This window comes from Procambarus clarkii, chromosome 31, assembly GCF_040958095.1.
Source record: "Procambarus clarkii isolate CNS0578487 chromosome 31, FALCON_Pclarkii_2.0, whole genome shotgun sequence".
Lineage (NCBI taxonomy): Eukaryota > Metazoa > Arthropoda > Malacostraca > Decapoda > Cambaridae > Procambarus > Procambarus clarkii.
In genome coordinates this window covers 29,574,598-29,600,728 of record NC_091180.1, presented here as the reverse complement: position 1 = coordinate 29,600,728, position 26,131 = coordinate 29,574,598, and the positions used below count along the sequence as shown (strand labels likewise).

At 41.9% G+C, this 26,131-nt stretch overlaps 1 protein-coding gene across 6 annotated transcripts in view; it reads right to left on the bottom strand.

The window, feature by feature from the left end:
- Positions 1 to 2,955: 2,955 nt before the first annotated feature.
- Positions 2,956 to 26,131, bottom strand: part of LOC123758773 (uncharacterized) — a 40,391-nt gene continuing 17,215 nt past the window's right edge. For 5 of the 6 annotated variants that reach the window (XM_045743443.2, XM_045743444.2, XM_045743446.2 and 2 more), the window contains 7 exons: positions 16,189 to 17,622; positions 14,698 to 14,855; positions 13,430 to 13,642; positions 8,956 to 9,074; positions 8,612 to 8,830; positions 5,907 to 6,005; positions 2,956 to 3,650 (listed from right to left, as the gene is read on the bottom strand). In XM_045743443.2, coding sequence (XP_045599399.2) covers positions 3,572 to 3,650; positions 5,907 to 6,005; positions 8,612 to 8,830; positions 8,956 to 9,074; positions 13,430 to 13,642; positions 14,698 to 14,855; positions 16,189 to 17,622 — 2,321 coding nt within the window. In that variant the 3' untranslated portion in view covers positions 2,956 to 3,571. The remainder of the gene's footprint in view (positions 3,651 to 5,906; positions 6,006 to 8,611; positions 8,831 to 8,955; positions 9,075 to 13,429; positions 13,643 to 14,697; positions 14,856 to 16,188; positions 17,623 to 26,131) is intronic. The other variant, XM_045743447.2, reaches the window with a different exon arrangement.

Genomic DNA, 26,131 nt, shown 5'->3' with positions numbered 1-26,131 from the left:
TCATAGCATTGCATTTTGCAGGGTTAAAGTCTGTTGTTGAAATATTAGAGCATTGCATTTAGCAGGGTTGAAGTCTGTTGTTGAAATATATATCATATATTGCATTTAGCAGGGTTGAAGTCTGATGTCGAAATATCATAGCATTGCATTTAGAAGGGTTGAAATCTGTTGTCAAAATATCATAGCATTACATTGAAGTTTGCTGTCGAAATATCATAGCATTCCATTTAAGTCTGTTGTTGAAATATTATAGCATTGCATTTAGCAGGGCTGAGGCCTGTTGTCGAAATATGTACAGGGCTGTACAGTTCTGTACAGTACTGTACAGTAATGAACAGTGCTGTACTGTAACATGCTGTACAGTGCTGTACTGTACTGCACAGTACTGTACAGTGCTGTACTGTACCATGCTGTACGGTACTATATAGTGCTGCACTGTTGTGCTGTACAGTACTGTACTGTACATCGCATTTACATCAGTGGAATTAGCGGGAGTTAGGTACAGAGACTCGATAGTTATCTGTAAGGTAGTCCTAACATTAGTTAGGGAGGATGGAATATCATTAGCAAGGGATGTCCCAATAGATGAGAAGAACCTATTGAATTCAATAGCAGTGTCAGAAGCTGAAAGCACACCATTGTCATTGGATACGAGTATTGGTTTTTTATTCAAAATCTCTTTTGAATAAAAAAATCTCCCACTAGTATTTGGGAAATAGTGCTCCATGTTTTCTTAATGTTGCCCTTAATTAATTTGGGTAAATTTATTTTCATAGTATTTTATTTTGGCTCTCCTAATTATTTTAGACAGCATTGATGAGTAAATCTTTGAAAATTCTTTGGAGACGACTCCTAACCTATACTTCTTCTCGAGGTCATGTTTTTTATTAATAGATTTGAATATACCCTTTGTAAACCATGGATTGTTTAACCTTTTAGATGTCCCTCCCTGGATTGGCACTTGTAGAGTTGTAGGTTACTATGTTCGATTTGAGATGGCCTGGGAAAGTCTTTCCATGGATTATACTCACCTAAGACAGTTCTGAGTCCTCCTTGAAAGTTTTTTAATTAATGAGTAGTGAAGAGTTATTATAGTTATGTGGGGTACCATTCCGTGTATTGCTTTCATCTAGAATAGGACCTAATTTGTTTTGGTTAAGATGTAAGATGCATCCAGTCACTAGCAGTCATGCAGTTGTAAACCTGTTACTGACCACCTATTTTGACGTTTCATTAATGTAGAAAAATTCACGTCATTACTCAGTATTGTATTTAATAATCAACCTTGCTCAAGTACCTATGTATTTTAACATCAATTAAGTGTAAATATTCAATCCCTTAAGTGGGCCAAGTGCATATGATTTAGTTTTGATAAATTTGTCTATTAATGAGGTATGGCAACATGTAGGTCAGCCTGCCTGTGAGGAAGGTGGCCTAGGTTAAGATCAGTGTGGTTAGTAGTGGCCTGGAGTCAACATCCTCCTCTAGAGACAGGCCTAACATCTGGTCTGGCTTGTGTGAATTAAGGTAAAGTTGTTATGAAGTTGGTACATTATAGTAAATTTCAGATCATTGCCTCTAGGGAATCATTAAACTGGTAAGTACAACGTGTGCGCTAACAAATGACTTTAATCTTTCTCTTGTGTTAAGCCAATATTCCCTCCTCCATTATTTATATCAGATTCTCAAGGTCTTGTAGTAATCCATTGTGTTTGATGAAAGTATCATGTGGTTCCACTAAGCAACCATCATCTACATAAACTAAAATAAGGGAAAATATATTAAGCCACACTTAACACACTATCCCTCCTTTTCCATTTATTTGGAATCCACATTCTTGATTCTCAGTGCAATTGACTGGTCCTTCCCTGCAGTCAATTAGCATAATTCATGGGTATTGAGGAAGGTGATGGCAGTGAACTGCACAGTCTCTTGAAGGAGCTTGGGTTATAGACCAGGCTTGGCAAGTGTTGTAATCTTCTACAGTAAGTGTTTTCCTGGTACCCGTGGCCTTGGTGATCACACACCAAGAGCACAGAGTAACATGGGGTGTTAAAGTGACAACAGGAGCACGGGTTTTAGAGGGGGGGGGAGAGAGAGAGAGAGAAAAGAGAGAGAGAGAGAGAGAGAGAGAGAGAGAGAGAAAAGAGGAAAGAGAGAGAGAAAAGAGGAAAGAGAGAGAGAGAGAAAAGAGGAAAGAGAGAGAGAGAGAAAAGAGGAAAGAGAGAGAGAGAGAAAAGAGGAAAGAGAGAGAGAGAGAAAAGAGGAAAGAGAGAGAGAGAGAAAAGAGGAAAGAGAGAGAGAGAGAAAAGAGGAAAGAGAGAGAGAGAGAAAAGAGGAAAGAGAGAGAGAGAGAAAAGAGGAAAGAGAGAGAGAGAGAAAAGAGGAAAGAGAGAGAGAGAGAAAAGAGGAAAGAGAGAGAGAGAGAAAAGAGGAAAGAGAGAGAGAGAGAAAAGAGGAAAGAGAGAGAGAGAGAAAAGAGGAAAGAGAGAGAGAGAGAGAGGCGGGAGGGGGGGGGGGGAGAGAGAGGGGGGGAGAGAGGGGGGGGAGAGAGAGGGGGGGAGAGAGAGGGGGGGGTCAGAGAGAGAGAGGGGGGGGGGTCAGAGAGAGAGAGGGGAGAGAGAGGAGAGAGGGGTGTGTGTGTGTGTGTGCACGTGTTTGTGTGTTTTAGTCGGGGTCCTTTACACAGCCATCTAATTGAACAGCCGGCCGTCTAGTTGGCCGGCTGGCCAACTAGACGGCCATATTTTATAAATTAATATTTATCCAGCTATATTTTACTAATTTGCGTATTTTTGCTATAAAAAGTCATCATTTAAAACTCCAAATATGTGCAATCACCCTGAATTCTGCTCAAAAGTAATGCTCGATATCCATATTTCCAATATGACCGGCATCAAAACAGAAGAAAACAATGGAAAGAATATTCCATTGAATCCTTAAAAAGAGAAGAACTCTCATAAAACATTTATTCACATTTTTCTATACAAGATAATTCAGTGTTTGCAATTCTTACTGCACTTTTTCATAGATGAAATGAACAAAATTAAGATCATTCTTGACAACAATTTTAATATACTGTAAATCACATTAACAAAAACAAACCTTATTAAAACTTTATAGGATACTATATACAAGAAACACCTAAGAGCACTTGCTACAACATGTAGTTGTACATCAAGATTCTCTCAATACAACTTAGCTTAATCTTTATATACAATATTTTAAATTTTATATACAATATACATCTAGAAGCATAACTTAGAACCTGTGTTATGAACATAAAATTATTAAGTTATGCAGCCATAATCCCCTTTCCCTTAAATATGACAACATTCAGATTGAAATCAATATTACATAACTGAAGTGATAAGGAAGGGCCACATCAAAATCTTCTGAATAACCACCAAGCCTGTACACCAAAATAGTACTATACAGTATATCAAACTTTCATACACAATCTAAGTCAATTCAGTGATTTGCCCAACATAAAGGCTTAAAATTGAACACTCAACTCTTCAAATACACAAGGGTGTTTAAAAACTTTAGGCTTTAGGAGAGCAAGAAATTCTCATCTAACTGTCATGGAGAGAGCTCTTCTTTTTCCAAGGTTTTTCTTTTTCTCTCGAATCATCAACTCGAAATCGGCTCTGGAAGAAAAATTCAGGGAATTCAGGGAAAAGTACATACATAGAGGATTAGTTACAAAAAATGTTGGATACTATTTGTGTGTCTAAAATGGGTACTGTATTTCGATTAAGCCCCGAGTGAGCCACACTGCCGCAAACTCCCGCACCATGCTGTGAGCCCAGCAGGACGACGTACCCCAACGACCCTGACCGGCCTGCTGAGCACTGGTCATAAAACCCTAGCCAAGGGATGAGGCATCCGGAACACATTAAGCAAGGAAACGGGAATGCACCATGGCATCGAACCCCGAAAAACCCTAAGAGGAAGTCGGAGATGCAGCAACCGACACGAGGAGACGAACTGGGGAGACGAACCTAGCGATCGCGAGAGCGGCAGAAGGGACTGCTCCAAAGGAACCAGAACAGTCTCCAAAGCCAAACCTGACCCAGTGGGGAAACCAGCAAGGCGAAGTTCAGACTCCTGCACAGCTGCTCGAGCAACCGACCCGGGCCCGACTACTGCTCAAATCCCCCAGAGCCAAGAGAAGGCAGTCTACAAGCCAGGAAAACCCAAGAACCTCACAATGCACCCAGTATGGGGAAGAGGAACTGACCTCAAAAGAGACCGGGTCCATAATAGAAGCGAATTCCGGATCACACAGGAGGTAGGGACCAAGGGGCTCCCTAACATCTGCAGGGAAAATCTGAGAGGCAGAAAACCTCCGGAAGGACGAATCCGAAGAACCCAAAGGAACCCGGAAATAAACCCGGGGGGGGGGGGGGGGTCAAGTCTCCCCCCAAATCAAATTCGTACATGGAAAGGGGGGGGGGAACAAAAACCTCGAACCTTGCAACAACAACCCACATCCCAAAGGCACCAAAGCCCAGGCAGGGTCAAACGGGGCCCCAAGAGCCCCAAGCCAACTCCCCCTGTGCCCCGGGAATCCCGGACACAGGCCCCGGGACAGAACCCACATCTACCGCCCAGGATAACCAGGGGGGAGAGTCCAAGGGAAAAGCCTCAGAGAAGGGGTCTGCTGGAGAACCCTGAAGCCTCAGTGGGATGAACAAGCTCAACTGCCTCCGTACCAGCATCGAACGAGGCAGCCCCCAAAGCCGCCCAAGTCTTGTCCCCAGCTAAGCCCCGCCCAGACTCCGAAACCCTCAGACATTTGGAAGCTGGGAACAGGGGGGAAGGAGCAGGGCGAACCATACCCAAGGAAAGATTCGGGGGGGGGGGGGGGGGGGGTATGTTTTTGTTATGAACAAAAACATACCATTCAACGCAGCCGCTGCCTGACCCCTAAGGTCTTTTGAAGAATAGGTAAAGTGGATGACAGGCAGGGAACAAGTCCCATATGACTCCGGGTCGCAGGTGTCACCGACCCAACATGCAGCATGACGGAGGCAGAACAGATGATGATCATCCGAGACAAGGGCAACGAACAATCTTCAAACTTGCACAAAGTGACTGGGGACTCTGAAGACATGTCCATATCCACACCGAGCCCCAAAGGGTTTACCAGGCACCGCAAGAGGAGGAATCCCAACGGGGAGCCCAGGTACTGGTGTAGCTTAAGCCAGTTGAACCAGTCAATTACCAAGCAAACTGACCCAAGGAAGCCGTATGTGCAACCTCAAGGGGCCCAGAGGAGGACCACCAAACACAACCTAGGCAAACCTAATCAGAAGCTAGGCAGACCTCCTCCAGGAAAATTTAAATTGAAACCTGAAACCCTCAAAAATATACCACAAACAACCAGAGGCCAGAGGGACATATGGCTGCGCAATTATGCAATCTGTGCAAAACACCGTGCACCCCAACCAGCAACACCACCACTCCCTACCCAGGGCCAGACAGAGCCCCATGACCCCCACTGAACCCTAAGTGGGTTAATGACATGCAACACCAACCTCAACGGAAGTGCAATCCCGAATGTCCCAGGGAAGAAAACCCTTAACAAAGATGCATAATGATAAATTAAAACAAAGAATTTTATGACCACACAAGAAAGCCTACTGCAGAAAATTGAAATTCTTCCAATACACTGAAATTAGCATTACCTTTTTGGATAAAGGAGCTTGAATTATCAACAAAAAATCTTATTAAAACTAGATATATGTACAGTAGTGTAGTTTACAGTATACATACAGTATACAAAGATAATTTGTTTTAAGATGAAGATTTGATTGCACAAGTAAACAGGTATTATAATACCACAAATAAGTATACTCACTGTTTTGTGGTACTATAATACCACAAATAAGTATACTCACTGTTTAACTGCATCAGGAATGTTTAACTGATCTAATGGAACCATCTGTGCAAGCTCTGTCAAGTTATTAACAAATGTTAACTTCCGGTAAAACTTGGTGCTGCAAAAGAATCATGTATTTATATTAGAGATTTTAGCTTCATCTCGAGTACAAATAATACTGTATAACAAAATTCGTCTGCCACGTCCAAAAATTACCTGAAATTTGTATACAGTACTGTACTACACAAGGTATACAAGAAAGTGAGACCACCCTTAAATAAGCTAAATATATACACAGAGTCAATTTGTCAAACCCACAACTCTTCTTAAAGGAAAATTCTTTTTTCTTTCACCATTTTAAGACCTACAACCACTGTACTACATTTATATTATACTACAATATAATATTGTAGATAATATATGAAGGGTACCCAGCTACACCTGGGTACCCCTCTCCCTTCCCCCTTTCTAATAACTCTTTCCTTGCCCCATCCTCCTTCCCTCCACACCCCCCCCCCCCTCCCACCTCTTCAAAATCTATCCACTCACTCATTCACTCTCACAAACATGTACACTGACAGACGAGGGCAGTTAACAGAGAAAATGTACCCGACTAGAGAAGTGTTACTAGTGGAGTACCAAAGGGGTTCAGTTCTTGCACCAGTAATGTTCATCGTCTACATAAACGATCTACCAGAAGGAATACAGAATTATATAAACATGTTTGCAGGTGATGCTAAAATACTGGGGAAAGATAGGAGATGAAGGCAAATTGTCATACCCTTCAAATTTATCTAGATAAAATAAGTGTTTTGGAGCGACATATGGCAAATGTAATTCAATTTGAATAAACGCCATGTTATGGAATGTGGAATCAGAGAAAATAGACCACACACTACCTACAAATTATGTGGAAAGGAACTAAAGTACTCATATCTCAAAAAGCACATCAACAAACTGGAAAATATTTAAAGACGTGCAACTACAGTAATTGACTTTCAGAACTGTAAGACAAGAGCAATGAGGAAAGGTTAGAGGCATTAAATATGACAAAGCTAAAAGGAAAGAGACAATATGATCCCTATATACAAAATAGTGACAGGAATTGACAAAATTTACAAGGAAAAATTCCGAGACCTAGAACTTCAAAAACAAGTGGTCATAGATTTCAGCTTACTAAACAAAGCTGCAGAAGAAATATAAGAAAATTCACTTCCACAAACAGTGGTTGATGGTTGGAACAAGAGTGGTGGTGGTAGTGTTGGCCAAAACCATCAGTAGCTTCAACGGGTAATAAAGCAGTGCCGTGAAGACGAGACACCACAAGCATAGCACTCGTCCTTTAACTACACTTAGGTAATTAAAAATGGTATGGTTTTCAATCTGGAAGATCTTGTGTAACAAATTTACTTAGTTTCTATGATAGTCAAAGATTTTACAAAGAGAGGGGGTCGGGTTGACCGGATTTATCTGGACCTAAAAATGGCTGGAGTTCTTCATAAGAGGTTGTTCTGGAAACTATAACATACTGGAGGAGTGATAGGGAGGCTTCTATCATGGATGAAACAACAGAAAAATGAGGGCAGTAATCAAAGGGAATGTATCGGACTGGAAGAAATGCCACGGGTAAAGTACAGTAGGCTTCAGTTCTTGCACCACTAATGTTCATTGTGTACATTAAATGATCTACCAGAAGGAATACAGAATTATATGAACATCTTTGCTAATAATGCCAAGATACTAGGGAAGATCAACTTTTGATGATTGTCAAGCTCTTGAAGACCTGGACAAACGTGTATGGAGCACCACTTGGCAAATGGAATTTAATATGAATAAATGCCATGTTACGGAATATAGAATCGGAAAAAACAGACCACACACAATCTACAAATTATGTGAAAAAGCTTTAAAAAATCTGATAAAGATTTAGGGGATGGTTCTAGATAGAAAACCATCACCTGAGGACCACAAACAACACTGTGAAAGGAGCTTATACTATGCTTTCAAATTTCAGAATTGCTTTTAACCCTTGAACAGCGGTTTCGTTATACGTTGATTCATGATGTAATGTGGTTATCATATGATTTAAACAGTAATTGTCTGGGTTTTACACATATGCAAATATGGATACAATAGCTCTGTGAATGTAGTAGACCCATGAAAAAATCCTGTTACCATTTCATGGTAGCAGGATTTTTAGCTCAAGGCCGACTGATATACCTTGGGCTACTGTTACCACTATAGCCCAAGATATATTTACAAATACTTGCTCTACAACCTCAAATCAAACTAAACTGTCATATTTTTAAACTGGGTACAACCCTGTATGGTTCTGAAAACTAATTGGATATTCTATGAACTTCAGTAAAATTAATTATTACGAACTTTTAACAACTCCCCACTAAAGTAAAAATGGTTAAGATTTTTACTTTCTCTTGTTCCATAAAAATTTCAGCGTACGGAACTAGTGACAGAAATGCTGTAGTGGGATATGCAGGTATATGGCATATACGTAGGACTCGATTCTCTCTCTCTGTAATTTCTATGTTAGTGGAGACTTGTTAGCTATCCTTGTCAAGTTTTCTACCAATTATATATTTGTTATAATTATGGATGAACCCCTTGTGATCCCCGAGAATCAATCCTGGATACAGCTTTAGCATATACCTAGTTCCCAAAACCTATTTCTATCACTGTGATGAACAAGAAAACTAATTAACAAACCTAATGAAAGGTCTTGAGAATGTCACCACAGCTCTAACCCAAAATGTTGGATGCACCACATGAAGGGCCTTTAAATTTTTGCGAAGTTTTCTGTCAATCATCTGATATGCTCGTTTTAGCCAATGGAAACTGGGCACACTAGTTCTTGGAGTCCCTCCAGCAAGATACACCAAGATATAATCATCAGCTATCAGTTGCTCAAGAGTAGATAAAACATACCTGGAATGAGGGGAAATACAAAAATATTACAACAAAGATCAGTACTGTAATAGAAAAATATTTTATATTTACTCTATTGTATGTCAAGAAAGGCACTAAAAAAACACAAATTTTATCATACGAACAAAAAGAGATTGTCCATGACATAGTTGTAGTCACGCCGTGACCGGTCTGGCAACTGGCAGGCACATATGACGATCACAGCATTCAGATTTTTTCCCAAGTAGCCTCCATGGCTTATGCACTGTAATACATGTTCAAACATTAAATAATGCTTATATATTAAAATAAAAAATCATTAAATAAATTGGCTAAGGTGCTGGACTTCAAGTGAGCCAACATACAATAACAACTCTTACCTTTCAGTACAGTATTCATTTAGGAACATCAATTCTATTCATCTCTTAAACCCTCATAATAGTTGGAAATGGGGAAATGGCACTAACTTTCTTCTGTAAATCTCTACATTTGAAGAGACAGATGTAGATATTACAGCTTTTCCTATTTAATACTAGTAAGGACGAGTGAAATGGAGTACTTTATGGCATACATCGCCGAGTTCCTCATGGAACACATTTTTCAAGAAAAACACATATGCAGCCAAACTTTTTGAAACCGAGCATATTACCAGAGTCACTATTGCTGTGGTGGAAATACACCACTAGCTGTATGTATTTCTTGCCCTCTGTATGATGATGAAACATTGGAGCAGAGACTTGCCCTGTCACATTTTCAGGAAATACATGTCTCGCGACAGGCATCTTACTTCTCGGGTACATTCATTGAGAAAAGTGACAACCAGAACGAAGATGATAGACTGTGGAAGGTGAGGTACATCCTCAGTGAACTGAATGGGAAGTGCAAAGATTTAGTTCTACATACTAGGTCAGAAGTTGGTAACTGATGTATCACTTATGTTTTTCATGTACCTTCATCCACAAAATTGAACTAAAATTCTTCATACTTTGTGATTGGGAAACAGGACTGATCATAGGCATTATATTCTGGTGCTAAAATAGACATTCCCAGTAGCAATTCTCATGGTTTGTCAGGCAGTGTGGTAAAGACATTAGTAGCACGTTGTACTGTTGAACAAGGGTCTATCTTGAGGTTATCTTGAGATGATTTCGGGGCTTTAGTGTCCCCGCGGCCCGGTCCTCGACCAGGCCTCCACCCCCAGGAAGCCAGCTGACTAACTCCCAGGTACCTATTTACTGCTAGGTAACAGGGGCATTCAGGGTGAAAGAAACTTTTGCCCATTTGTTTCTGCCTCGTGCGGGAATCGAACCCGCGCCACAGAATTACGAATCCTGCGCGCTATCCACCAGGCTACGAGGCCCCTACGAGGCCCCACATATATATAAAATACAAAATTACTATACCAGTCCCTTGCTAATGAGGTTTCTGCTTGAAAATAATACTGAATACTGAAGTGTATGGCACAGTAAAGTCATGGAGGGAAGTGCCAGTGTTTGACAAAAATATTGCTGTATACTAAAATAAAAAAACAAGCAACATAATGCTTGAAATACATTGGAAAAAGACGCAAAGTAAATATGTTGACAACCATTCACACTTAATATTAATATGGTAAACATTTACATAATAAAATGTATGAAACATCAGAATGCTCAAATGTATTCAAGTCACTAAGATGTGCACTATATTAATTGATTAGAACAATATAACAATGTTGCTGCTGCTATTATGCTGTACACACACTTTATATATAACTATGTACATTTTTGTGCACAATTATAAACCACTAAACCATTCTGCTAGGTATGGTAATCTCCTAGCATGTTATCAAGAATTCAGACTGTGTCTGCATGTTTTGTGCAATATTATGACTGTTTGCATTGAACACACAATACTGCCTTCATATTTCTAATGTTTTACCATGAATTTTTCAAGTGCAATGATACAACGGGCTGTCAAAGCTATTTGTATCACAGAACATACAGATCATAGGAATGCACAGATATTTTGTGTACTTAATATGTGCGCCGTAATATATTCTTTGAACAATAAGACAGTTTTTGCTGTTATTGCACTATATATACACATTATATATACAGTATCTACATTTTATGAACCAAAACAAAACTAAGTAGTTCTGATGGGTATGATGGTAATGACCAAGACGCCACATGCTACCAGTAGACAACCCAAGCAGACGACACCACCTGTGGGATTATGTGGCCAAGTTCATTTGTTTATTTAATTTCCTTTGTGAGTGGACCATAATAAAATATTTATTAGTGGACTGTATTCCATAGGCAAGTAAAGTTTCATACAATTCTACAGTGGAGGGAGGGGTTTAAAGTGTTAGTATTAATTGGGATAGAGTAGGCTTAGTAATTTATCAAATATAAATTAATTACTAATGTTTATTACTTAAATTTAACTTAATTTCCCTGCTCTATCCAGGTTGTTATTCAATAAATTTAACCGTTTAGCTGTTTAGTAGATCCGTAGTTCAGTGCCTCGTGCGATACTATCAGTTAGCCAGAGTCGCCACATGTTTCATAGCTGCCCACTTCTCATGACATTTGGCTATTCCTCGTTATGGCTAGTAGCCATGCCTGCCCGCAAATTAATCTTTAGTTGGGAATAACAAGAAATTAATATATACTTTAATTATAACCTATCTAGGTTAGAAGTTAAATCTCGTTTCATGTGTGTTTAGTTGTTATTGCTCTGCCTGCTTTTTTGCTTTTTTTTTTTTTTAAACATAAAAGTTCTTATTATATATCATGCCATGAGTCCCAAGAAAGTCAGTGGTAAAGTTCAACCTAAGTAAGTAATTATCAAAAGAAGGCACCAAACCGGGAAGCCTATGTAGCACCATTAAAGTGCGAAATAATCAGAGGGCTCTAAATATCACCAAGAATGCCAATACAAGAACAAAAACGCATACGGCGACGATATCAAAAGTATCCGATTCACCAAGAATTCTATCGAGGGACAAGTGACCGCAAGGGACGGTCGGAAAGCAAGACACGCACGTGTCCTGGAAGTCAGGACATTCAACAAGGATATGCTTGACTGTAAGAGAGAGAATGCAATTTAAACAATAAGGAGCAGGGCGGCGCTCCATTAAGTGACCGTGAGTTAAGCGAGTATGGCCAATCCGCAACCTTGCTAGAGCCGTTTCCCACCGCCGGTTACGGTGGCAGGTGGAAGGCCACGGGGACACACTACGTTTGAGAGTACGCAGCTTGTTACCAACCACAGACGACCAACAACCCTGCCAACGGGCAAGGATGGAGGAATGAATAACTGGATAAAAGTCGGAATAAGGAATACCTTTACGGGAGATGGGACAAGAACGGATAGCTTCCCTAGCGGCAGCATCCGCACGCTCATTTAAAGAAACACCAATATGGCTGGGAACCCAGCAAAATTCTACTCATTTCAATTTACTAGAGATAAGAAACAGCCAATGCTGAATCTTGATGACCACCGGATGGTCAGGATTAAAGGACCTTAAGAGCCGTGAGGGCACTACGAGAGTCAACCACAAAGGAGGATTGACAATGAAAGAGCAGGAGACGGAGAGCATAGAGAATAGCATAAAGTTCTGCTGTGAAGATGCTAGCCTCTGGAGGAAGGCGACACACAAGTGCGGTCAGGAAAAACAACAGTAGCCCACACCGTTTGCAGACTCAGACCCATTGGTGAAGATGGAAACGGAAGTTCAACCTAAACTTTTGTTGAAAAGGCTCACCCAAATCAAGCTGTAGCAGGCCACTGTGTTAACCTTTTTAATGACAATGTGATGTCTCACTTCAGACAAGTGTTACAATGTAGGGAAAAACAAGTGTCGCTAGACGGGTTTTTAGTGCAAAAAACAAGTGTCGCTAGACGGGTTTTTAGTGCAAAAAACAGTGAGCTACAAGCTGGTCTTGGTGGTATGCAGGAAAAATGTAGGAGAGAGTGTACCCCAGAAAAGTCATCCTTGCCTGATGTTATAATGGAAGGGGACTCCCCCTTCCAAACACTAACACCTCTCCTCCTCATCATCTTCCCATACGCCAACAAGAGTCCTCATTCAAGGCAAGATATACATACTGTATTGTAGCTAGTACAAAATGTGTTATTTGGTATAAAATGTATTTTTAAGTTAATAATTTTGGAGATGTGGAATGGATTAATTAAATTTACAATGTTTCTTATGGGAAAATTTGTTTTGGTTGACGACGTGTCTTTGGGAACAGATTACGATTGTAAACGAAGAAGTTTAAATCACAGTAGTATAAATTAAACGAAGTAGTTTAAACCACAGTAGTTTAAACATATGATAACTGAATTACCCAGTGAATAAATGCATGTTGATAACTACACTTTGAGGGGTTGAATATAACAATCGCTCATTAACTTTGCAACACAAGGTGTACTTTTCATGTCAGTTCACCCAATGTAACATCGCGCACAAACCTTTTGCAATTACTCAAATAATCTTCAAGTACCAGTACTAACCTCTCAGTACGAAACTAGATCTTCTTTCAATTTATCATCACTCACAAACCATGAGAAAGAGTGTTATAGCATTTATCAATATCATAAACCCAAGTTATGAAATCATAACTTGCATACCTTACGATATGGAGATATAACTTTCATGTCAATTCTTCGCCATACACCACCAATTACTACACTCCTCCAGTGCCTTTCATCGGCAGTTTCTTCAGCAGCAGATAACTCTGGTATCATCTGGGGTGGTGGTGGTGGTATAGGTTCAAGGTCCATATAGTACTTCATGTTTGCAGGTTCTGAGCTTTCAAAGGGTGAAATTTCTATGTCTTCATTCTGCAATAAAATAAATTAATTTACAGTGTCCCCTCCCGAATCCAGACCTTCCTATAATGGATCACTAAACTATGGACCTGACCAGATCCCATTCTCCAAATTTCCTGCAGCTATTTTCTACCGGGATAAGACAGTCCCAGTAGTACAGTCGGATTCATTCTTGGCTCACAATCGCAAATTTCAGGTTCGAATCCCAGGCGGGAGAGAAATGGCTGGGTGCATTTCTTATCACCTAATGCCCCTGTACACCTAGTAGTAAATAGGTATCCCAGGAGTTAGTCACTGTGTTGTGGGGTTACATCTTGGGGAGGGTCAGTAATTCAATCCTGTGAGAACCTAGATATAAGCCTAACCTTTACTGTATGTATAAAACTGGCTACCTGTCCCCCAACACAATGAATTATTATTAGTAATTTTTCTACATTCTTTTTGAAGCTAGAGTTGAATATAATAAAATGCAAGTTTCTGGGCGAGCCTTGTCAGCTCTCTGAAGCTATCCCATTGATATAGTGCTATATTAGTTGGGTCATCAGTTGCAGAGTTCTTGTTACCTACCAGGAACCAGAGCTAAAAACCAGGCCCCCTCAGAAAGGAGCAGTTCAAAGAGTATCCTGGGAACTGACAGGTAGCCCTCCAGTAAATATATTGCATACAGTACTGTATAAAATTTGTGGCCCTCATCCTACAAGTTTTATGGTGAAGTGGCCCATAGCATCAATGAAGTTGGACAACCCTGGTTTAGAGGAATCTTATAAGAATACAACTACCAGATTTTGAATGGATGAGTGATTTTCACCTGAATAATAAAGTTCAATAGTTTAATAATTTAATTTTATTTCTTCCCGTTCCCTTCCAACACATACTACAACCCCCATTTCATCTGTTGTGAAAAAAGCAGCAGTGATATTCAAAAAATAAAAAAGGGAACAGTAATGTCATATGAAGGCAAGTCTGACTTATAATTTATCTTTAGATTAATACACTTTAGTAGCTTCTGCACTTAAATTAGCATCATGCCTGACATTTAAGATTCTATGTAAAAAAAAAAAACACACCTCAAAATCATAATTTTCCTCTTCTCCGTCCCTCCTTTGGCTAAATGCAGATTCAACGGAAATATTATCATCCTCAAGAGGCGACTGCAAGATATCCTCTGCAACCGAAATAATCTTTCGCTGACTCTCGCTACCAAACTCCAGGTCTGCTGATCGTTCTATATACATAAAAATGAGAAAAATAAAGTTAATTTAAATTTATATAAAAGGTTAAATTCCTGCAAGACATTTAACTGTAGTTTTTCTACAAGTTGAAGTAGCAATGCCATAGGACTGCCAGCAGCCCTATGGCATTCTGGGATTTTTTCCAAGATGGCTGCCTCTCACTGGAGGTCCCAAGAGTCCATTTTGTACACAACCTACCGTGCACGTTTTGAATGAGAACAAAATATTAAAAAGGTATTTTCTCGGCTCGTGCAGTTTCCCACCTACCAAGTTTTCTCATCAGGCACAGTCCACTTGTTAAGCTGACACACAATTGTAATGAAATTTACATTGTAATAGATTTTTAATTCACACAACTACCTCAGCATAAAGTGATAAAACAAATTAAACTGATGAAGTTACATTTCTAGATTGTAATATATCAAGCAAGTGGGTAGCACATGATACTGTGAGAGTTGGTAGCACAAGGTAGGATACTAAGAAGATGAAATTAGTTACTTCATTGTTCTACTTTTGAGTAAAGTATAGGTTGGACAAACTTTTAACTTCATTTGGGAGCGAGTTCCATATATTGAGTAATTTTATTTGTTTGCACAGATTTAGTTTGACTGAAAATATCATATTAATTTCTGGTGTGATGCTCACGGGTTCTATTACATCCATCTAAGTAATTTTTTAAAACAAGATGAGAATTTAGGAATAAGGTTTTGTAAGTTCAAATTGCACAAGGGAATGTGTGAAGTGTGTGTGTTTAGCATGTTCGGACATTTAAAGAGAGGGGGCTGTGTGTTATCTGAAAACAGAATTTATAGTTCTGATAACTGATTTTTGCTGGGTGATAGGTTTGAAGTAGTTTACAGTGGTTGAACACTATGTACAGATACCAAAAGTTAGATAGGAATAGATTAGAGAGTGGTGTAGAGTAAGAAGAGCAGAGTGAAGAACAGAAAATTTGATTGTAGCTGAAAACACATATGTAAAGTACATAAGAAATTCCTACAGTATTTTAAATCTTGTTTTTGGTATTTATTCCTCTAAAGTACTGTACTGGGAATGAATGACTTACTGACTTTCACTGCAGAGGAGCACTGGGCTGTAATCTTAGTCTAAATATGAACTGAGCAGGAGAGATTGGTTTCATTACAATTATGCAACATAGTAAAATTTAGAGGATTTTACCACAGGATTGAGGGAGAAATAACCAAGATGTTAAAAATATCTTTGCAATTCTTACAGACCAGCTGGAAGATAAGTTTCCATCTGGAAATGGAAACTTTGATGCTTTAATAACAAAGAAACAAAATATATCTGAGAAAAAACACATACCTTCAGAAGAGTTTCCCTTATTGCTACTAATAGGTTCAAAAGCAGCAGAGGCTACATCAGAAACATCACTGCTTTCAATCTGCAGCAGAGACACACTAGAGTCATTGTTGTTACCTTCACATGTGCTTGTAATGACAATATCTGGTACAGGAACAGTTATGGAACATACTTTTCTGAAATTGTCATAAGGTCCATCATTCTTGGAATCTTGTAATTTATTCACTGTTGTATCAGTAATTTCAGCATTTGAAAGATCTGGAACATCAGTGTACTCTTCACTAGTGCTCCCACTCAGGTCAAGTGTAGGGGCTTTAATTTTTTTAAGACCAATGTCTTGAGATTTGCTCTCGATAAAGACCCCTTCTACTTCCAGTTCTTTGTACCCTGTTTTGCCTAGTCTGAGTGATTTACGTCTCTCAAACCTAATGCCCATATCTTCAAACTCATCAATAAATGCAGTAGAAGACCTTTTAGAAATATTAGTGTCAGATCCACATATTTTTGAGTAGCTGTCATCAAATACAGCTCGAATGTCCATCTTGACAACCGTGTCCAAGTCGAGCCCTTCTACCGATATAATTTTCTTTGGAGAAGAAATTCCACTATCAGTATTGCCGCTATTGTTAGTATTTTGTTGATCCTGAAGAGAGTCTTGAAGAGCCTGGATCACTTCCTTATTAACATATTCACTGTAACGCTCAGAATTATTCAAAACTTCTTCTATTTCCATGGGTGTAAGAATGTCCTGCAGTCTTCCACTAAGGTTGTATATAGCTTTATATTTTGTAAAATCCAAACATTCTCTAACTTTCATAAGTGTACTTTGTTCAATGCTCAGACTTTCATCACTTTGAGTTTCTTCTGTCATGTTCAAACTCAGATCTGCCGAGGTACAATCCGATATATTTTTTGTATTGCTAGATTTTGGAGTGGATGTATTGGCATGCAACTGCTGTGGCCCATCATGCAATAACCTTTCATTTATAAGATTTTCACCAACCACAATGCCAGAAATGTCTTCTACCTCTTCACTATCATTTAACATATTCTCTATTTCCATCAGATCTCTTGCAAAAGTTCCAACATCAGATACAGACTTGTCTGTATCTCTCTCTCGTCTGTTATTCTTAGGCAACATAAAGCTATCAGTGATGCCCGACTCCTCAGGAACCATCGTGATTTCTTCTGAAACAATTTTCCTTCGCATGCTGCCATGCCGCTGAAACTCTCCAGCTAGCAATAACCCTTCAATCTTTTCGGCATCAGGAGCATGGATGGGTGTTAGGTTTACTTTACGGCGAAAACTTTTATGTCTCACAAATGCATTTTCATGAGAGTTAGGAAGATGAAATTCCTCAAAATATTCTTCCTCCAAATCACTACTAACTTCAAAGCCATCTTGCTTGGGCGAATTCTCAGATGATTCTAACTCCTCTGCAAGAAAAAAACTACTATTACTATGTAAAAAACTATCTGAAATATATACACATGTACTGCCAATATTTTTTTGAAATGCCATACTGAATACGAAAAAATTGCATTAGTCAAAAGAGCAAATTTAAATATATCATTTATTTAAAAGATGAAGAAAACCTCTTGAACCAAGCAAAGTGGCTAAATGTCCACCCTTCAAAAACTAAATTAATGAATGACAAGTAAACAAATCAAAGTAAAAAAACCAGCGTTGAATGTAATGAAACGCCATTTTCTGGGCGAGACCCGGAGGCTCCCCGGAGCTTTACCAGGCTGATATGCTAATGTCAGACTTTGGCATCAGTCATGTGTATGGAGTTCTAGGGCCTACCGGGGACCACGGCCAGAACCCAGGTCCCCTCAGAGAGGCAAGGGGAGCAATGGCCTATAGAAACCCCAGTGTGGTTGGAAGCATTCTATGTCTGCCATCGACCGGGTCAAGCATCCAGAAAGGTAAGCATTCCAAAACAAACCCCTATTCTGGTGAAAATTGCTACCTAAAGCTGAACTAGTGGATAGAACTCCTCAACAGAAAAACAAGCAAACTAGTATGACGTCATACGTTACCGCGCCGCTGTCTGCGCAGCTCCCCCCTCCCCGGGAGGGGGAAGGGGGAGCCCCAGACCTCCCACGCCGGCTATCCACCCATCAGTTCTGAGGCTGGATGTCAAAAACACGCGGAAAACCGCCGACCGGAGGGAGGGAGGGTTGCTGGGGCGCCTCCGGGTCTCACCCAGAAAATGGCGTTTCATTACATTCAACGCTGGTTTTCTGGGGGGAGCCCCGTCGGCTCCCCGGAGCTAACTACCCACAGAGGAAGGTCAAAGGGACGGAACCGAGAGGCAGACATCACGCAACCCCCATGGAAGCGAGACAACCGGCAGCAAACGCCAACCCAAGGCGCCACAGCCCTGAAAAATCCCGGGAACAACACGAGAACAACGAGTAGCAAGGCCCCCGAACGAACACCAAAATTCCATGCCCGAAAGACCGCAAGGACACGTCGCCCAGACGGCAGTGAGAGCAGCAAAGCTACGAACACCACGGGCATGAGGGAAGAACACGGGCAGCTGAGCCGCAAGAACACGGCTGACAACCCGGGACACCATCACCTGCGAACCGGGAGGAACAGAACCGGATCAATGCAAAACGCGCTCCGGACCCAGACGCTGTGGCACGCAAACAACAGAGGAGGGCCGCCACTGAACACAAAACACAACACACCCCCGGCCCGACCAACGAAGCACCAACAACCCTGGACCCCTCCAGAACACTGCAGCCCCACCCCACGCCAGAAAAGATGGAGACTGTTGCCACCGAACAACCAAAATGCTAAAACCGAAGGAGCAAGAAAACTCAGCGACCCGACCCCCAGAGGCAAATGTCAAAAAGAAAGAGCCGACGAAAAAACACACCGGAACCGAAAGTGCACTACCAACCGAGGAGAAGACAGAGCACGCTGACCAGAGACCAGGACGGTGCAAGCGGCGCACGAACAGGCCGGAGGTGAAACGACGCATGAGACAGCTTACTAACGGTGCAGAAGCAACACCAAGACCGAAAGCAAGCCGAAGCGGCTCCGCCAGCGCCGCACGAAAAGAGGCGACAGTATGTGGCAAGACGACGGCCCCCAACTCCCACCAGAAAACCAAGCCGACAGTAAACCAAGCTAACAAGAGTAACCACCTAAGAAGGGACAGGAAAAGGAAGGACTGCCAAAATACAGTACCCCATACTGCCGCCAAGAGAAGCACGCAGGTGGGACACCTACCATGAAGCTACCCGACCACCAACCGGAGGCGAGACCGCGAGGCAGAACATAAGCAGCCCCGACAAGGCCCCTCAAAGCCCAGGAAAAGGCGGAGCCGCGGGAAGATCTCGGGCGCGACCACCGAAACCCAGGCGGCACAAGGAGATGGAACGTCTGCAGAACAGAAAAACTCCCCCAAAGCAAGCAAGCCCGCCAGGAGTTCAGAAACGACGGGTCCGACGCGAGACATCGCAAGACCCCAAAAACCCAACCGGCAGGGCAAGCCAGGAAACCAAAGAAGGCGGAAGGGTTGCCGCCAGAACAGTACCCAAACCAAGGGGTACAAACAACTGCAATAGACCGAGACAAAGAAGCACACCACAGGACACAGGCTGAAAAACGCCCAAGAAGCCCAGGAACACACGCAGAACACCTCTGCTGCAGAGGAGGCAGGAAGAAAGAGCAGAAGCACAAAAACCCCAGGAAAACAGCAGCAAAGTGCCACACCACAACCGGACACAGGAACAAGGACACACCACCGCGAAACACGGTACCAATGCACACGTGCAGTAGCAGCAACAGGCACCACCACAACATGCAACATGTAAATAGCAACCCCATTCTGCAAAGGCAGAGAACGGAGCAGGCAGACCCCAAACAGGGCCAACAGAGACACGACAAAACCCAGCAAGCCCAGAAACCTGCACACCAGGCGACCGACGGCGGAGAAACCCCGCTCGATACCTGCTGGATGGGGTACTGGGAGCTCATTTACACCCCAAGCCCGTCCCGAGGCCAGGCTAAACCGGCCAGAGGGTGGCCCACCAGGCAGCTGCTTTGAGCGGCCCGCAGGCCCACATACCCCCCACAACCAGGATGGGCCGGAACATCTATTCGAAAACAGGCTAGCGTGCTCCGAAAGTCCCCGGACTTACCAGCAATAAGGCTTATGCTCGCAAGTAGGTCATGTAACCACCGCAGACCTCTGATGATTATACAGTGTTCCCCAATTGTGCCTATAGCACCACTGCACTCCACTGGTACTATCCCACAAGTTCTATCAGATAGGCGGGACCCAAGAGCCAGAGCTCAAACCCTGCAAGCACAGCCAGGAGCCTTACCAGGTGAGTACAGAACCAACCCCACAACCCCCACACCACACAACATGAAAAAAGGTGGGTCCCCAGAATGACTCTAGCATGGGTTGGACATGCACATGAGGGGGACAGGAAGGGTTGAAAAAGGGACAGTCACTGGTGTGCGAACGGTCTCAGTCGTACAAAAATATACCTAAATAAAGACAGGTATATAAACAACACCGCATCCAGCGCCCGGCCAAAAGATGCCAGACCGCAGAAACTCACCTGGCGAATGGTAGCACGAACGTGACACGACTCAACCGTGCCCAGAAGAACCTGGGAGCACCACCAGGTGAAAACGCCAGAGCCGGCCCCGGCCGGACCCGCAGGAGAGCAGGTAGAGGCGAAGGAGGCGGCCCACACCCATGACAAGGAAAACCGCGGCATCCTCCCCACAACTGGGAACCAGGACACCCCCGGAGCAAAGGGGCACAAACCGCAGCCAGGGAGAAGAGCGAGAGGCGAAGCACTGTAGCAAAAAGGGCACAAAACACCAGCACTGAAACACCGCCCAGACCAAAACAAATTACGGCGCATGCGCACGACACGCTGGCCAAACCGACAACCCTCTCTGCGGGAAGGCGCCAACCAGGACTACTGCACTAGAAAAGTAGCCAAAAGAGGAAGCAGGAACAATAAAACCGGCCAATGAAGCAAAGAGAGCCCAAAAAGGAACCCAACCGGGCCACAAGCAGCCCAACCGGGCCACAAGTAGCCCAAAACTGCGACAAGGACAAGGAGCCGACAGACGTTCCAATAATGCAGGAAGTAGCGAAAAACCTTCCTGAACCCTCGAGAACACAGAAGCCAACACTAGTGATATTTGATGATAGTGATGTGGGAGTTGCACCTATGTTCCGTACACAGGTGACGACATGACAAAGTGATTATTTTATTGCATATTTTGATGAGCAGTTCATGCAACATCTTGTTGCCAAAACCAACCGGTATGCAGGGGCAACTTCTTGCAGGTGGCATATAACCTGCTTCACGTATGGTACGTTGGAAGGACACGACCGTGGCCGAGTTGTATGTGTTCTTTGCTCTGTGTATGCTCATGAAACATTCGGTGAAGCACATCATACAGGATTATTAAAACAAAGAATGTGATGTATCAACCCGTGTTCAACAAATACATGTCACGAGACAGGTTCCTGATACTACTACGGTGCCAAAACTTTGAAAACATTGCAAATGTTGATAGAAATGATCGACTATGGAGAGCACAAAAAGTGTTCAGTGATATCAGAGGGAAATTTCGTGATCACTTTGTACCAGAGTACCAGGGCAGAATGTTGTCATTAATGAATCCATAGTTCTTTTCAAGGGCTGTCTTCTTTTCAAACAGTACATCCCATCGAAATGGCACCATTTTGGCCTCAAATTCTTTGTACTGTGCAACTGTGAAACTGGAATGGTGACTGATATATATTATATTATATTATATTATATTCCGGTACAAACATAGACATACCCCCACAGGATCCTCACAGGTTTTCTAGCAGTGTGAAGACGCTCATAGAACCACTGCTGAACAAGGTGCACATTCTGTACACTGACTATTATACGAGCCACTTGCTAACAAAGTTCTTGCTTGAACGTAACACAGAAGTGTGTGACACTGTAAAGACACACAGGAAAGAAATGCCAGTTGTTTTAAATAATATTGGTGTAGGCAATTGTGAACTTCGAAAATGTGATAAGATTTCAGCAGTGCGTTGCAAAGACAGACGTGAAATCAATATGTTGTCAAGTATTCACACTGGTGAAATGCATATATATGAGACTTGTAGATAAATGTGACATGATGGTTGATGCCTTCGAGTGTGTTCGCAAAAGTGTAAAGTGGACGAGGAAATTCTTCTTTCATCTTGTGGGCGTAACAGTACTGAAATGTTTCAACATTTGGTGAAAACAGGCCAAAAACCATCAATTCGAGATTTTAAGTCAGGCTCTAGTGTCGCAATTACTCGTCAAGAGTAGCCAGGAAGACAGTGTAAGGACAGTTGTTCATGCCTCAAGACCAGATTTAGTCTGCAACAGACTGGCTGCTAAAGATGGCTTTACAATTCACAAGCCTGCCTACTTACCAACCACCTACAGGAACTAAAGCCAAATGTATATGCGAGTGCATTGTTTACAAGAACTCGGAACGAAAACCTAGTTAGTGAAAATCTTTATGTACCATGTGTCGAGTGCAAAGTCCCGTTCTGTCTCATGGACTGCTGCTTTGAATATCACTCACTTGCTAAGTACTGAGTATGTAATACATTGTGTTACTGTGTAAATAGTGTGAAACTGTACATAATGTAATATTAGTGAATTTTGAACAAGTAATATTGTGACAAACATTTATTGTGGACACATTACTGACATGTATCACAGTTTCATGGAACATTATGAATGTTCTACTGTATAAATATTGTAAAGGACATGTTACAAACCTTACCTCCTGTGGAGATTAGTTTCTATTATAAATTATTTATAAACACAAATGAGTTTATTAGAGAATATTTTCTTGAAAGAAATCTGCAGCTGGCAACTGGGAGGCCACGAGTGACTTATTACTCCACCAGTAAAGTGGAGTAATAAGAACTTCAGCTGAAGATCGTTCGATGAATAAGGTGTATTAGAATAGCCAAACTGTGTGAAGGAAAAGTGGACTTAATCAAAATACCTGTATAGGGACTGTGGTTAATGGAGTAATTAAAGGGTTGGATTGGAAATGTTGAATAAGAGAGTAAGGGGCGATGACAAAACCGGGGGGACGGATGCCGTTTACGACCTGACGCGGAGCACAAGCTGTCTGACCGGTCCTTGTTTTCTGAGGCTTTTCTCCAGCCATATCATAAGATAAGCCAGAGTGTTGTATTAACAGGGTTGCACGGTAGAGTAGAATATTCGGATATCATTCTGAGCATTTTTTGAGAGAGAAAGTCAAGATTTCCTAGGGATTTATATATTTGTCACAGGCTGACAGAGGTAGTGCTGGAGTGCACAGTTCCAGTGTTGGACTAAGAGTTGTATGTCGACCAGAGCCCATTTGGGTGATAAGAGAATGTTTTCCTTTTGAATGCATTGATTTATAAGGAATGAATTATGTGATGTCTGCTTAATACCTGCTTGATAGGGTTCTGGGAGTTCTTCTACTCCCCAAGCCCAGCCTGAGGCCAGGCTTGACTTGTGAGAATTTGGTCCACCAGGCTGTTGCTTGGAGCAGCCCGCAGACCCATATACCCACCACAGCCCGGTTGGTCCGGAACTTCTTTTAGAAAACAGTCTAGTTTTCTCTTGATGTCCACGGTTGTTCCGGCAATATTTCTTAGTCGCTGGGAGGACGTTGAACAACCGCGGACCTCTGATGTTTATATACCGGTTTCTCCGATTGTGCCTATCGCACCTCTGCTCTTCACTGGTTCTATCCTGCATTTTCTTCCATATCGTTCACTCCAGTACGTTGTTATTTTACTGTGTAGATTAGAGACCTGGCCCTCCAGTATTTTCAACGTGTATATTATTTGGTATCTCTCTCTTGTCTCCTTTCTAGTGAGTACATTTGGAGAGCTTTGAGACGATCCCAATAATTTAGGTGCTTTATCGCGTCTATGCGTGCCGTATTTGTTCTCTGTATTCCCTCTATTTCAGCAATCTCTCCTGCTCTGAAGGGGGAGGCGAGTACTGAGCAGTACTCGAGACGGGACAACACAAGTGACTTGAAGAGTACAACTATTGTAATGGGATCCCTGGATTTGAAAGTTCTGGCACATGTGTTTTATAAATATATATTTATGTCATTTATCTACTAGGTTGTTTCCCTACAACTTGAATTCTCCTTGGCTCAAATAAAAGCCTTATTCCCCTAGACAACATTAAAATACATGACGACCCCCACCCGTGATAGGACACATTCATCAGATACGATACAAAAAATCCTTATAAAGCATTGAAAATACATAATTATTATTATTTGTAAATATATTTGTGGCAACTTGCAAGGCTTGAATGGCCCGTGCGACCGCATCTGGGAGTTTAACGCACAAGCACCCAGTCCGTGATGACGTCATGCGCCATTTTCTCCACGTCCCTACAGCCATAGTAGTTGCGTAGGTGCAATTTTACATTATTTTTTTTTTTTTTTTTTTTTTTTTTTTTTTTTTTTTTTTTTTTAACATGTACATGTTCAGGGAAGGGAATTTATCATTAAAAAAAATTGTGAACACTTGATTTTCGGCGCACAGGGAGAAATTTTACAATAAACGCAGCGCATCACAGAGGTTAAAGCTACAGTATTGTACTGAAAAAAGTCAGCATTAAATGTAATGAAATGCCCTTTTCTGGGGGTAGCCCCAAAGGCTCCCTGAACCTATCCGAACTGATATGTACAGTACTTCATTAGTTTGGGGTCATCAGTCACCGAGTTCTTAGCCTACCGGGGACCACTAGCCAGAACCTGGCCCTCTTAAGAGAGGAACAGGGAGTAATGGCATATGAGCACTCTACATGTAAAGTATTGTCATTTTCTGCCATCAACTGGGGTAGTAGCCCAGAAAGATTGGTAATCCAAAAACAATTAGCTGGTAAAATGCACTCTACCACCCGAAAAAGCGAAGAATTCCTCACAAATGAAAAGAAGCGAAGAAACTAGCAACTCTGTATGCAAACTAGTACTCCCGCTCCCAGGTGAGAATATTACAAACAAATCATAAATTTGCAAATGACAAAGATTTATGGTAAAGTAGAAATTAAAATTTTATTTAAGTTTTGCCAAGAGACCTACATGCACACCACAAATGGTCAAATGACTGGCAAGTGCATTTTAATATCAACAAATGCAAGACCTTTCATGTGGAGCATAACAAACCACGTCACAACTACCAAATTAATAACATTACCTTACAGCAGTTAGATGAAGAAAAGAACCTTAGAGTCAAAATCCACCATTCACTGAAAGTTGCCATTTAACCATTCATTCTATTCACTGAAAGTTGCAGAAGTTTAAAAAAAAAAAAAAAAAACAATGTAATAAAATGCCATTTTCTGGGTGAGACCCGGAGGCTCCCTGGAGCTATCCAGGCTGATATTGCTAATATTAGACTTTGGCATCAGTCGGTGCGAATGGAGTTCTTAAGGCCTACTGGGGACCACAAGCCAGAACCTGGCCCCCTCAGAGAGACACGCAGAGCAGTGGCCTATAGAAAACCCCCATGTGGTTGGAAGCATTCTATGTCTGCCATCGATCGGGTCAGGCACCCAGAAAGGTAAGCATCCCAAAACAAACCCCTATTATGGTTAAGAAATTGCTCCCGAGTGTCGAACTAGTGGACAGAACTCCCCAAACAAAAACAAGCATGACGTCACCACGTCTCCGCGCTGCCATCTGGTGCAGCTTCCCCCTTCCCGGGAGGGAGAAGAGGGAGCCCCAGACCCCTAGTAAAACAAAAAACTAGTAAAGCATCTGGAGCACAGTACAGTGGTTAAGAAAATGTTTTACCAATGGCACAGCACTGTGGTATAACGTAAGGGTTGAGAGCACATGGCCTGGACAGGTCCACTTGGCAGGAAGGCACAATACATAGGCCAC